Source organism: Dendrobates tinctorius, unplaced genomic scaffold (assembly GCF_039654945.1).
Source record: "Dendrobates tinctorius isolate UK_male_01 unplaced genomic scaffold, ASM3965494v1 ptg000192l, whole genome shotgun sequence".
NCBI lineage: Eukaryota > Metazoa > Chordata > Amphibia > Anura > Dendrobatidae > Dendrobates > Dendrobates tinctorius.
Window position 1 is genome coordinate 2,992,770 of NW_027361859.1, and position 14,522 is coordinate 3,007,291.

At 44.8% G+C, this 14,522-nt stretch overlaps 1 protein-coding gene across 1 annotated transcript in view; it reads left to right on the plus strand.

The window, feature by feature from the left end:
* Positions 1-5,588, plus strand: part of LOC141055786 (uncharacterized) — a 31,522-nt gene extending 25,934 nt beyond the window's left edge. Inside the window, exon 11 of the mRNA XM_073552492.1 lies at positions 3,872-5,588. Within this exon, the coding sequence (XP_073408593.1) occupies positions 3,872-5,538 (1,667 nt within the window). The 3' untranslated portion in view covers positions 5,539-5,588. The remainder of the gene's footprint in view (positions 1-3,871) is intronic.
* The last annotated feature ends 8,934 nt before the right edge of the window (positions 5,589-14,522 follow it).

Genomic DNA, 14,522 nt, shown 5'->3' on the forward strand with positions numbered 1-14,522 from the left:
GCAGATTATGCAACACCAAAAATCTGCAATTTTCTTGATGGTCTGGGGCGACCCGCATTACCACCTGGGTCCAAAACTGAGGTTTATTTTTCGCCAAAGGAGTAGCATCAATCCCCCTCAAAGGGATAGGCGTCTGCAGAGGTGTCATCGGAAATCCACAACGTTTAGCAAAATCCAAGTCCATTAGGTTTAGGGCTGCTCCCGAATCCACAAAAGCCTTGGCAGAAAATGTGGACAGGGAGCAGATCAGAGTAATAGCCAGAAGAAACTTAGGTTGAACACCACCAACAGAAAACGTGTGTGCAAAGCGTTTCTCTCGTTTAGGACAGACAGAAATAATATGCGAGGCATCATCCACAGAAAAAACACAACTTATTCCGCCTTCTGAACTCCTGATGCTGCTCTCTGGACAAAACTCTATCACATTGCATAGGTTCAGACACCTGTTCAAGTGGTGGCAACACCTCTCGTGCAATCCTGCGTTCACGCAAACGCCGATCAACCTGAATGGCTAATGACATAGAATCGTCCAGACCAGAGGGAACAGGAAATCCCACCATAGTATCTTTTACGGCTTCTGACAAACCCTTCCGAAAGAGAGCAGCCAAGGCATTATCATTCCAGGTAGTAAGTACCGCCCACTTTCTGATTTTTTGACAGTACAATTCTGCAGAATCTCAACCCTGGTTCAATGCCAGCAGGGTCTTTTCAGCCTGATCAATAGCATTAGGTTCATCATACAACAACCCCAAGGCTTGAAAAAATGCGTTCACATTAGTCAGAATAGGATCATCTGGTTTCAAAGAAAACGCCCAATCCTGGGGATCGCCACGCAGCAAAGAGATGACAATTTTAACCTGCTGCGCGGAGCTCCCTGACGAGTTAGGCTTCAAGGCAAAAAATAATTTACAATTATTTTTGAAATTCAAAAATTTAGACCGATCCCCAAAAAATACATCAGGTGTAGGAATCTTTGGTTCAGCAGCATGTGAATGAGCAAGGTTGGCGGAAATTCCCCGCTCTTCCGCAGCGAGCTGCTCCACACGATCAGACAATTGCTTTATCTCCATTGAGAGAAAAAAAATTCCCCCTACGGCCTCAGAGATATAGAGGAAAAAATATACACGCTTTTTTTTTTTTTACAATTCTTTCCTGCTATTGAGTACCCTAGGATCTGCGGTATGGCGGGTGATTCTGTTATGAAAGAGTCACCGTAGGAGGCAGACACAAAAATAGAAGCTACGTCCAGAAAACCAGAGAAGTTGTCAACTATCAGATTGCAGACCCCTGAACCTATCAACACAACTAGCAGTAGCCGTGGGGGGTTCCTACGGTGCCCTAGACCCCTCGATCACAGCCGGAGAGCTAAATAGCCTAAAGACAGAAAAGGAAATCTAAACTGCCCCAGAGCAGACCCCAAAGTAAAAGGCAGCCCCCAACATATAATGACGGTGAAGCAAGATGAAAAAACACTCACACAGATAGAAAGATAGGCTGAGCAAACGATGGGGCCCAAGCTAACTAAACAGGACAGGAAAGAAAGGTTGCTGTCTGCAATCTGCCAAAACACTATCAAAGACATAAGCCAACAGGCTGATATGGAAAAAACCCTGAAGCAGCTAAGCTTCAAAAACTATATCAGCACTCAGGTATTTTCTGAAGACAGAGCTAAAGGAATTCTGCAGGGAATGGCAGAAATCCAGAAAAACAAAGCAAAACAAAGTCAAAGCACAAATGCAAAAAGCAGAGCAGAAAACTTAGCTTTAGAAGAGCAGGAATTCAGACTGGTCTCCAAGAATCCCTCAGAGAAATCACCCGCAGGGCAGAAGGGCGTTGGCGGCCTTATATCCAGTCAGTAACTCCACTCAGCCAGTCATCATCATTAGGCTCAGGTGCTTGATAATCAGGCTCACTACCTTTCTTTACCAGAAGAGGGAGTTCATCGGGCCTCAGTGGTGAAGGGGAAAATGAACTCACAACAGTCCCCCTGTCATGTGAGTGAGTGAGAAAATTGAGTGGGATTTGGTGCCCCCCCTTTGGATAAAGGTTATCACCTCTACACTGATAACTTTGATACCAGCATTCCACTTTTCAAATCCTTCTCTGTGCGCGGTACTGTCCGCAAAAATCAGAGCAGCCTTCCAAAAATGCTACTTGGGCAGATGCTGAGAAGGGGTGACAGCAGAGCCCAATATATCGACCACCTGCTGGTGGTTAAGTACAAAGACAAGAGGAATGTCCTTCTCTTGATCACCATACACGATGATGGCAGCGCCCTCGGCACTGTACGAGGTACCTCTGCACAGGTCTGCAAACCGGCCTTTGTACTGGGGTACAACAAAAACGTGGGGGGCATTGGTCTCTCTGATCAACTCCTCCAATTGTACAGTGCTTTGAGAAAGGCCAAGGTGTGGTACAAACAGCTGGCCGTGCACATTGTAAAAATGGCAATGCGTAATGCTTTCCTGCTGTCACGATGTGCGCGCCACATCGATACGTCGTACCTTGAGTTCCAGGAGATAGTGGTTAAGGCCCTGATATTTGGCACTCAGGAAGGAGCGGGCCCCAGTACTTTCAGAACTGAAGGTGCTCGTATCGTTCCAGGTCAGCATTTCCCGGGGGGTGGTTCCTCCAGCTGGAAAAAAAAAGTAAGCCGTAAAAAAGGTGCCGAGTGTGTTACAAAAGGGGAAAACGCAAGGACACCATTTATCAGTGCGACACCAGCCCAGAAAAACCTGGCCTGTGTATGAAAGATTTTTTCAAACTGTACCACACCTCCATGCACTACTAATTTACTTAAATTTACATAACAGGAAACAGTAGATTAGTTCCAAAAAGGCAGCACATCTAGATAAGTTCCTTGGGGGGTTCTAGTTTCCAAAAAGGGGGCATTTGTCGGGCATTACCACTGTTTAGGCACATCTAGATAAGTTCCTTGGAGGTCTAGTTTCCAAAATGGGGGCACTTAGTGAAACACTTGGGGGTTCAAAGTTCTCACCACACATCTAGACAAGTTTCTTATGGGTCTAGTTTCCAAAATGGGGTCACTTGTGGGACATTTCCACTGTTTAGCTACATCAGGGGATCTTCAAATGCGACATGACGCCTGCAGACCATTCCATCAAAGTCTGCATTCCAAACCGTCACTACTTCCTTCCGAGCCCCGAAGTGTGCCCAAACAGTAGTTTTCTCCCACATATGGGGTATCAACGTACTCAGGACAAATTGGACAACAACTTTTAGTTTCCAAAATGGGGTCACTTGTGTCTCAAAATCGCCAAAATCTGTTGAAGCATTTCAGAGTTATTACCTCAAAAGGGACAGTGGTCAGAATTGTAAAAATTGGCCCGGTCATTAATGTGCAACCCACCCTCGGGGGTAAAGAGGTTAATGCTATTTTTCCTATCATGAATTTAGCTTTCCGTATATAGGGAACATTGCCTATGTGCCGTTATCCATCTGTCCAATATTAATCTGTCTCGTGCTATAATTCCTGTGAAGACTAGAACAGTTACCCACTTCAATTTCTGTTCACATCAGGGTGTCATAGTTGAATACGGATTGGAATGAAGTGAAAACTCTTTTTCCCTTCCCAAGTTAAAATTAAGACATGCTTCAATGCTCAATATGAAGATGACATGTTTCCTCTTACGAGATGACTTTATGGATTTTGATCTCATTTTACCTTTCCGTCTATGACCGCTAGCATTAGAAGAGAAAATAAAAATTGAAAGCGCTCAACCTTTTGGATTAATATTATAATTTATTAGTCCTTGCATTGATGTCAGCTAGTAATTGATTTTTAATACGATTTGTTTCAAAAGGCAGCATTTATAACAAAAAATACTGTTTCTATTTTTTTCCTTGGCAGTTGACTGTGCATCAGAGGGACATCTGACATTTACTGATTTTGAATCAGCTGATTATGGTATCACACCATATATATATGAAGAGAATGACATTATTCCAGATAAACCGCCAGCCCTTCACAGCAAAAATCTGTTATGTATTCCTTATCAACAGGTCCTATTTTCTGATTCATTGCAGACAGCTAAACAAAATGAAAATAACAAAAGGGATGCTGAACATGATAAAGATCATATAGGGGAGAAACCATTTTCATGTTCAGAATGTGGGAAATGTTTTACTAATAAAACAAACCTTACTGTACATCAAAGAGTTCATACAGGGGAGAAGCCATTTTCATGTCATGAATGTGGGAAATGTTTTACCAAGAAAGAAAATCTTACTGTACATCAGAGAATTCACACAGGGGAAAAGCCATTTTCATGTCCAGAATGTGGGAAATATTTTACTTACAAACGAGATCTCATCAAACATAAAAGCACTCACACAGGGGAGAAGCCATTTTCATGTCCCAAGCATGGAAAATATTTTCCCTACAAAACAAATCTTGATGCACATAAGAAAACTCACACAGGGGAGAAGCCTTTTTCATGTCTAGAATGTGGGAAATATTTTACATATAAAAGAAGTCTTGATGCACATAACAAAATTCACACAGGGGAGAAGCCATTTTCATGTTCGGAATGTGGGAAATGTTTTAACAAGAAAGCTAATGTTTCCGCACATCAGAGAAGTCACACAGGGGAGAAACCATTTTCATGTTCAGAATGTGGGAAATGTTTTACTTATAAAAGAAGTCTTGATGCACATAACAAAATTCACACAGGGGAGAAGCCATTTTCATGTTCGGAATGTGGGAAATGTTTTAACAAGAAAGAAAATCTTACTGTACATCAGAGAGTTCACACAGGGGAGAAGCCATTTTCATGTCCAGAATGTGGGAAATGTTTTACTTACAAACGAGATTTTGTTAACCATAAAAGCACTCATACGGGGGAGAATCCATTTACATGTTCAGAATGTGGGAAATGTTTTACCAAGAAAGAAAATCTAACTGCACATCTGAGAATTCACACAGGAGAGAAGCCATTTTCATGTCTAGAATGTGGGAAATATTTTACATATAAACGAAGTCTTGATGCACATAAGAAAATTCACAGAGGAGAGAAGCCATTTTCATGTCTAGAATGTGGGAAATATTTTACATATAAACGAAGTCTTGATGCACATAAGAAAATTCACACAGGAGAGAAGCCATTTTCATGTCCAGAATGTGAGAAATGTTTTACCAAGAAAGAAAATTTAAGCGTACATCAGAGAACTCACACAGGGGAGAAACCATTTTCTTGTCTAGAATGTGGAAAATATTTTACATATAAAAGAGGTCTTGATGCACATGCGAAAATTCACACGGGGGAGAAGCCATTTTCATGTCCAGAATGTGGGAAATGTTTTACTTGTAAATGGAGTCTCATTAAACATATAAGAACTCACACGGGGGAGAAGCCATTTTCATGTTCAGAATGCGGGAAATGTTTTACCAAGAAAGAAAGTCTTATTGCACATCAGACAAGTCACACAGGGAAGAAGTCTTTTTCATGTCACGAATGTGGGAAATGTTTTACTTGCAAAAGAGATCTTCTTATACACAACAGAGATCACACATGGTGAGAAGCCATTTTGAAGTCCAGAATGTGGAAAATATTTTACATACAAAACAGTCTTGTTGCACATAAGAAATTTCATGCAGGGGAGAAGCCATGTTCATGTCACAAATGTGGGAAATGTTATTCTCAAAAAGGAGAGCTGGTTAGGCATAAAAGTACTCACACAGGGGAGAAGAAGTTTTCATGTTCAGAATGTGGAAAATATTTTGCCACGAAAACAAATCTTTTTGCACATTTGAGAATTCACACAGTATAATCCATTTTCATGTTCAGAATGTGGGAGAAGCCATTTTCGCATTGAGAATAGGAAACTGTTTAACAAAGAAATTACATTTTCTTAAACATCAGAGAAATTACACAGGGAAGTAGCCATTTCATAAAATTATTTTATTGATAAAATGTGCAAGAAAAGTTACAGTAAAAGTTATGTCAGAAGTCTGAAAGGGAAAGCAATTCCGAACATTAAATGATAACGAAATGTATTGTATGCAATGACCAATAATCATCAGCAAGTAGAATATATGTAAGAATCCTAAATATTTCACCATTTCCATAAAATATTTTACAGTTATGTGAACAAAAGATGACCAGTACTTCTCTGGTATACATGATTGAGGCAGTTGCCGAGGCAAATGTCAGACACCAAACATGTCACATTTAATAATTATGATGTCTTATTAATCAAATGAGACCAACTGGGGACTGGATGGTTCCCTCTTGAACTGTTTTAATCGGGTACAACAGCATCTACCCACAACTGATACCAGACCACATACAACAAAGATGCTTCTGATCACATCTTTAGAACTTGTAACCTAAAATTAATAAACATCTACCTTTAATACTAATATCCACCTGTACCTACATTTTTTATTGTTTATATGTTAAGAAATTGCCTCAGAACCTGTATAGTTGAGGGAGATCTGGTATCAGTAAAATTTTAGTTTTGTTTTGTAATTTATCTTCTCATTTCATCATTTATATATGTGAATATATGTATATATACAATACATTGTATTAATCCTAACCATCCTTCCAATCTAATTACTATAAGAAACCAAAAAAATGTAATAAATATTCAAAAAGAGGCGGTAGAAAACAAAGCGAACACTTCAACTTTTTTCAAGAATCGTCTGAGCAGTAAAAGCCGAACTCAACACTGGATGCTATTAATATCTCGTCTACTGCTCTATTCAAAACTGAGGCTGATCTGCTTTCACGTGTTTTCAATTTTTCACCCACTAATCACAGACATGATGTTTTTTTTCTGATATTAAGGACATTAACAGATTTCGTGTGAGGTTTGACAATAAAAAACATTTTTGGAACAGATGATTGTCGCAATGCCATGGATCGTTTTCTGGAAAATGTGGAAAGGGAGATTACAAAGGATGCCACCTTCCTTTAGTTTTCCCCCTACTAGTCTTCCTCAAGTGATACTGAACCACCACACACAGACACCCCAGAACAGCAAATGAGCCAGCACCCACCATTACCAAATCCCTATGGTTCTCACCTCCCAAAGATTATGAGCCACAGATTCCTGATTTTGTTGCACAATTAGGAATTTAGTTTTACCCTGCCGTCCTCACAGAAATCAACATTTTCAAAGCCTTTTTTTTTCTGAGGATTTTGTAAACCTCATGGTAGCAGAAACCAAAACCCCACTTCATCATTTTCTAATTGGACTCCCACATAAAGTGACTATTGTGGACTGATCTGGGTTGGACTAGTGGTATTGCAACCACTAGGGACAGCACCGGCAGTTTGCTTAGCCAGGAATAGCCAAGGTTCTGTACACAGTAGCTGCAATATAATCTTGGGTGAAGCAGCAGGTAAAAGGAGAGCTTGACTAAAGGCTGGGAGCTCAATAATCTTGAAATGAATGAAATGCAATACCAGGTTTAAGTAGGGTGTTCAAATTGGAGATTACGGGATGGAGACATCAGGAACATCACACGTACTATTATCTGGGTTAGCAAGGAAGTGTCCAGCGGGCTGAATAGTTCAGAGGGAAAAGCTTTCGCCCGGTGCACAAAAGCTGCTGGGTTTGAATCCTCACAGTACTCGCCTCCATCCAGGATGGCTCCTGGACATCTCAGGCACTGGCTTCTCTGGATGTCTGTGATGAAAGGCTCTTGTAAGCCTGGGGGCATGTGTGGCGCCCCTGAAGGTACAGTTGCCACAGAGGTACTGCATCTCCTCCTGAGGTGTGGTACCCCACCATCCAGGTGAGTTGGAGGCTCCTAACCACGCTCCAACACTCGCATCCCACACAACATGGTAGTTCAGCAAAGCCACATTGTGGCTCCCTGCTTGGAGGGTAGCAGAGCACCTTTGGTGGCTCCCTGCTTGGAACACAAAACGTGCCGGGAGGCGGGTGGAGTTTAGAATACATAAAGAGCGGGAAGGTTTAGGTTGTCAGTCAGTCAGTCAGTGAGTCAGAGAGAGTCACTCAGAGAGGAGTGAGGATCTCTGAAAGAGGGATGGAGCAAGGAGTGCTGCAGCTGCCTCAGTGATCTGAGCCAGCTGGCACAGGAAAGGAAAGAAGGAGAAAGACATTGGACTGAAACCTGATCTTCTATGATAGAGAGGGATTAGTACAAAACAAAAGAGTAAAAGGGAACACAGAGGACATGGGTTAGAGGAGAACCCTGCCTAGAAGTTCTAAGCGCAAGGCCAGGGCCCGGTCCCCGAGGTTGTATGGATACTGAAGGTCCTGCAGCAGACACCGGTGGAGTAGTGGGCTGTATATGCACTACTCCCATCTAAGACTTGGGGGCACAACAGCAACGTGAATAGTGAGCCGGGACTAAGGAGAGAGGAGTCCCCGAAGCAGGCTACAGCTGTATGCCGTACAAGTAGAGTTCTTGGGAACATCTGTCAGGAGGCACTAAAGTGTAACTCAGTACTGGGAGTACTTCACACGTAAAGGCGCTATAAGAGGAGATGTTCAGAAAGGCACATGTTGGCGGAGTGTTGGAAGGGAGCATTCCATCTGATCTGGAGGTTGACTGAGTCCCTGACCCGGAGGACACAGCACGGAGGCAGGCATCTGTGTGTGCTACAGACTGAGTAAAGCTTTGGAACTGCACGCCCTGGTGTCCTCCAATTATTCCTGCGCCAACACACCCTGTACCACTATATCTGGATATCAGCTTCTACACCGCCTGCACCTCTCCTCTGCCCCTACATCTACACTGCCCTGGGGCTACAGCTCCACCTGTGGGGAGCTTCACCATCTTGGCTGCAACACACCACCAGCCCCAGAGGATCTGCATGCAGCGTCGGCCCAACATCCCACTTGCCGAACACCACAGGTGGCGTCATGAACTATTCGATTAACTACAAACCACCATTTAACACCTCTGATTACTTGGGTGCCCAGGGCCATGGACCAGGTCACTGCTGCTGTGACACATCCCCCTGACACCGGCCCGGTACTGAGTACCCCACGGCCCTGGGAGGGCAATCCACATAAATGTGGCCCTCCGGCTTCCATGAATTGTATTCTGGTCCGTAACCCCTCTATTGCACCAAATACGGTAATCTTCCTCTAAATCTTCTAGAGTCCAGAATTTTATCCACAATTTACTATTCTTCACTATGGACTTTTTCCGGTGGAGGAGGTGGCTGAGTTCTTCCTGGAAACAGATTCTCACAGAATGCTTTGAGCAAGGACACATGAAACACAGGGTGAATTTTCAGGCTGTTAGGAAATTTTAAATGAAAAGCAATTGGGCTAATTTGTGCAGAAATTTGAAAAGGTCCTATGAATTTTTTACCCAATTTATAGGGATACGTTAGTTTTTAGATTTTTTGTAGAAAGCCAAATCTTGTCACCAACCTGAAGAGTAGGAGGGGCTTTGTGATGTTTATCTGGTGTTTCTGTAGGGAAGTAGACTGACCTATGGACCTGTCTGCAGCAGGAAGGTGAATGCAAGATGTGCAGTAAAAGTACTTGACGTGAACTGGTGTATATGTATGTGGGAAGACAGCTAGAGACAGTGAAAGACGGTAAAGTACTGGGTTTTGACCACTAGGGGGTGACCAAGCCAGCAGGAAAAGGAGACTGTGCAGTACTAAGGTTTGGCCGCAAGATGGAGGCAGAGAGCAGTGAGAAAAGGGCTTAACAGCAGCTTAAGGCTAGGGAACCGCATAGTCATGGTGGGCGGAGTTACGGGAACTCTAGAGGGGAATTCCCAGGGAGGGGAATAAAAAGGCAGAGAGAATTCCAGAAAGAAGCCAGTCCAGGAGGAGTTCAGCAGAGGAGAAGACTGAAGGAGAAGAGACTAAGAGAGAAAGAAACAGGGGGGTGGCCCTCACAGGAGAGCCGCAGGACAGAGGAAGCCCAGGGGTACCAGACAGACGGACTCGGACATGCGAAGTGCTGTGGTAGTAGGCCTAGGGCAGCCACAGTGAAAGAACAGCGGAGGGACATCAATTTAGGAAAGAGAAGAACGTGAAAGATACCCGTGCCGGTGTGTATGGAAGCTGTCATGCTGCTATGGTCGTCGGGTGGATGGCCAATAAAGAGGACCTGTTGAACGTGCATCGGTTTCTGTCTCCAGTCTGTTCGCGGCGAAAAAGGGACCACCCCCCAGTTGGCACACATACCTACATTTCTTGTAATTTACTTGGGTCTTTTGTAAAATCTCAATTAGTTATTTCTGTGCTTTCTGCAACTCTTAAAGCCCCGTCTCACATAGCGAGATTGCTGAAGCGTCACCGATTTTGTGACGCAACAGCGACCTCGCCAGCGATCTCGCTATGTGTGACACGTAGCAGCGACCAGGCCCCCACTGCGATATCGCTGATCATGCTCGAATGTCCTGGGCCATTTTTTGATCGCTGGTGTCCTGCTGGCCAGCGCGCATCGCTGTGTTTGACACCGACGAGCGACCTTGTTAGCGACTCAAATCATGGAAGCAGGCGGGAGTCGTCAAAATCGCTGCTGTATGACAAGGTCCCAACGACCGCTGAGGTCGTTATGCAGATCACTGGATCGTTGCTGCGTCATTGGGTAAGTCTACCTGCTTGACGGCCATGTAGCGATCATGTAGCGATGCACCAGAAATCTTTACCAGGTCATATCGTTGTAGTGCGTCGCTTAGTGTAACAGTACCCTTAGTCTGTGAGTAACAGCAGGAACCAAAGTATTAAATGGAAGATTAGGAATAAATAAATAGTTTGCAAAAATGGACTTTGGGATGTAAAACTTTGTTTGGACTGTGAGGCAGTGACCAGTGTCATATGTGAGGGTCACTATGTGTCCCCCAGGATGCACTCAGAAGTGTATTAGATCCGCTGCAATGCCTTGGCTCACAGCAAGTTGCCTGTGAGTCACAAGGCAGAATAAAAGTGGGTGTGAACTTGGTCAAGTTATTTGACCAAGGAATTGTTCAGGAAAACCAAGTATGGGCTTTTATTTTTGAAACAGACTGCAGGAAGGTAGGGGGGCCGGTCCGTTTCCTCCAGCCCAGATCTTATAAGTGGCCCATGGCCACAGAGTCTGAAGGAAAGGAAAAAAAGACCCTGCAAGAGGGTTTTGGGTGTGTCAATTTTGGTCATGCAAGCAGACAGAGTAGTTGGTCTGCAGAGCACTCCCTTGCAACATAGGGCCAAGTGGAGCCAAAGGGTCTGGCACCCCTTGCATACAAGGCAGTGCGGTTGCTCATGGCAAAGAGTAGGGGGTGGGAGTCTAAGGCCTGAGCCTGCCAAGGTGGAAGCCATTAGCAACTGGTGTAGACCCCAGACTAAAAAGCAGGTACTTGCATTTTTAGGAACTGCTGGATACTATCAAAAATTTGAGGATGCCCTTTCAGCGTTAAAGACCACCCTCATCACTGCTCCTGCCTTGGCTGCCCCTGATTATAAGCGCAGGTTCCTCATGCAGACATATGCATCCACCCAGGGCCGGCGTTAGGGGCAGGCAGATCAGGCAGCTGCCTAGGGCCCCTGCACCCCCAGCGGCCCCCAGCTAGCGGCACATCATGCAGCCGCTATGGGGCCCCTGTGAGGCAGGGGGGCCCGCCTGCCCCCAGCCCCGACTCCCCAGCCGCCGTTCACAGAAATGATGGAGGAGAGAACGTCAGCTGATGCTCCCTCTCCCATCATTCCCTGCTCTACCTCTGACACTGCGGGTGTGCAATGACTTCATAGCGCAATCAGTGTGTACAAGGCAGAGCAGGAGACTGGAGCCGGGAGCAGCGCAGGTGCGAGGAGAAGATGAGGAGAGTGTTTTTTTTATGCAGCAGTGAGTACTGTACCATGTACAGACCATGCAGACCACAACCCCCTCACATGGCTGAACCGCGTATCAGGGGACAATGGAAGATTGCTGTGGTGGAGCTTGTCTTTACAACCCTACAGCTTCTCCTTCCAATACAAGCGAGGAAGCCAACACCAGAACGCCGATAGACTGTCTCAACAAGAAGAACCATAGACTCCCCAGGCCAACCTACCCCTGCCACTGTACAAGGAACTATAAACAATTGAGCAATGTGGACTAAAGTGAGCAGGCCAGAGGTCTGAGTAGACCTCATGGCACGCTCGCTTATTATGAGGGGGGAGAGGATGTGATGGTGTGATATGCTATGTGGATATCATTTTGTGTATATTTCTATTTCACTGATTTTCATAGTGTTTTTCTTGTTGCCTTGTATGTCTGCAGCCTGACTATATCTATGTCTCTTGATGACCCCCTGTAGTATCTTAATCCCCCAGGCACCTTTGTCAGGCATGGGAGGCCTGAAAACCACCCCAACCCATCTGACTACTCCTGGACATAGGGAGGGGGCTGGAAAGGACAGGAGGGGGGAAGTCAGTTCCTGTGTGCAAAGCATCATGGAACACAGAAAGTCAGAGAGAAAGGGAAGCGTATGGACTTTTTATCGGCTGGCTGCTAGATTTTTGGACTCTCTTCTCCCTGGACATTTTATCATGTTACTGAACTGCATACGTGTTCTGGACTATTGTATCCTCAGTGTAGTGGATTGTTCATGGAGCCTTCTAATTTTGCCTATAATAAAGGTCTTGGGATTGTTCACACTTCCCTCGCTCTGTTGATTGTGTGATACCGGAGAAGGAACCCGTGACAATGTACTTCTGAAAGCCCTGGTCAGATTGGAGACACCAGATGAGATCATAGCCTTTTGCAGGTATAGTGGGCATACACACAGGTTATTTGGATCAGCTGCAGTACAATTAGATAATAGAAAAAGGGTAGCATATGGTAATAAGTAAGTGTATTAAGTGATCAATGACAGTAGCTTAAAGGAACAAGGAGATTTACGAGCTCTAATGGAGTTTGGGGAAACAGCCTCAAAGTCATTACATTTAACTATTATATGCCTTGTTCTTCAATATTATAGTTTTTCTCCGCAGTATGATGTTATCATGTATACGCCCCTTTGCTGCAATGTGCTTTCTTTGTCTGTATCATGTATAAAAAGCCCCTGTTACTGTTGTTCGGGGCCATAACATTGCCATTCTGCTGCCATGCCACCAGATATCCCAGCATCACTTTGTTTGTCTGGACTCTTGTTGGTGCCTGCATGCTTTGTCACACTGACTCTCCATGAAACTGTTCTGTTGTGAAATCTCCGAATAAACTGCAGTCTCAGCTTGATAAGAGGATTGTCTACATATTTTTCCCGGCTCTTCCAGCTCTCAGTAATTACTTTTCTTACAGTATTAAAGCACTGAAATAAACTGTTTGATGATATTCTAACTTAGGGAGAAGCATTTGTACTTTTAGAAACAACATTGGCTGTGCCAGACTACAACAAGCCCTTCATGTGGATTTCTTGCCCAACTCGATAGGAACACTGACTCATTATTGTTATAGGCCATTGGCGCAAAAAGGCTACCTCAGACAGACTTTGCACTAGCCACTCCATAGGAATTCTGGCCTTCACCTTTTATACCTTGTACAGGGCGCTACAACAAGGTCCACTGGATTTCATCCATGGAAGAGCTGATGGCTGGAGGAGCGAACCAGAGCCTAGAGCAGACAAGGTAGCAGGGTAAGTTTCAAGAGGGCAGTTATGATAAAGAATCAAAAGACAAAGAATGTTCAGTGGTCACACAACCGAAATTCAATAAGCAAAGCAGGAGCAGATAGCGCAAGATAAAGCCAGAGAAGAGGAATTATCTGGCAGTGAGATTAAGAGGTTTAAATAGATAACAGCCTTACCCAGGGCTCATAGAAAGGAGCTAGGAATTAACTGGGTCGCCCTCACACACCCAGGGCAGCAGGGTACTCGGTACCGGGCCGGTGTCAAGGTGGGAATGTGTCACAGCAGCGGTGACCTGGTCCTTGGCCCTGGGACCCCAATATCAATGACGGTGATGTGAATGGTGTTAAAGTTTATTAGAATAGTTTGTGATGCCACCCGTGGTGTTTGGCAAGTAAGATGTTGAGCCAACGCTGCATGCAGATTCGCTGGGACTGATGGTGTGGTGCAGCAAAGATGGTGTAGCTCCCCACAGGTGGAGCTGTAGTCCCAGGGCAGTGTAGGTGCAATGGATGAGGAGAAGCGCAGAATGGTATAGATGTTGTTACTCAGGTGTAGTGGTGCGGGAATAACTGGAGGACACCAGAGTATGCGGTTCCAAAGCTTTACTCACTGTTTGCAGTTCACTCAACTGCCTGCCTCCGTACCGTGTTCTCCAGGTCAGGGCTCCAGCCAACCTCCAGGCAGGATAGGATTCTCCCTTCCACACTCCGCCAACATGTACCTTACTGAACGACTCCTCCAATGCGCCTTTAGGTGTGAAGCACTCCAGTACTTAGTTACCCTGGAATGCCTCTCTCTAGGTGTTCCTAGACTTTACTTGTATGACAGACAGCTGTAGCCTGCTTCGGGGACTCCTCACTGCGTCCCGGCTCTCTATTCAGTTGCTGTTGTGTCCCAAGTCTATGATGGGAGCAAGGCATTAGCGGCTCACTACTCCGGTGTCTGTTGCCGGACATAAAGATCCAAT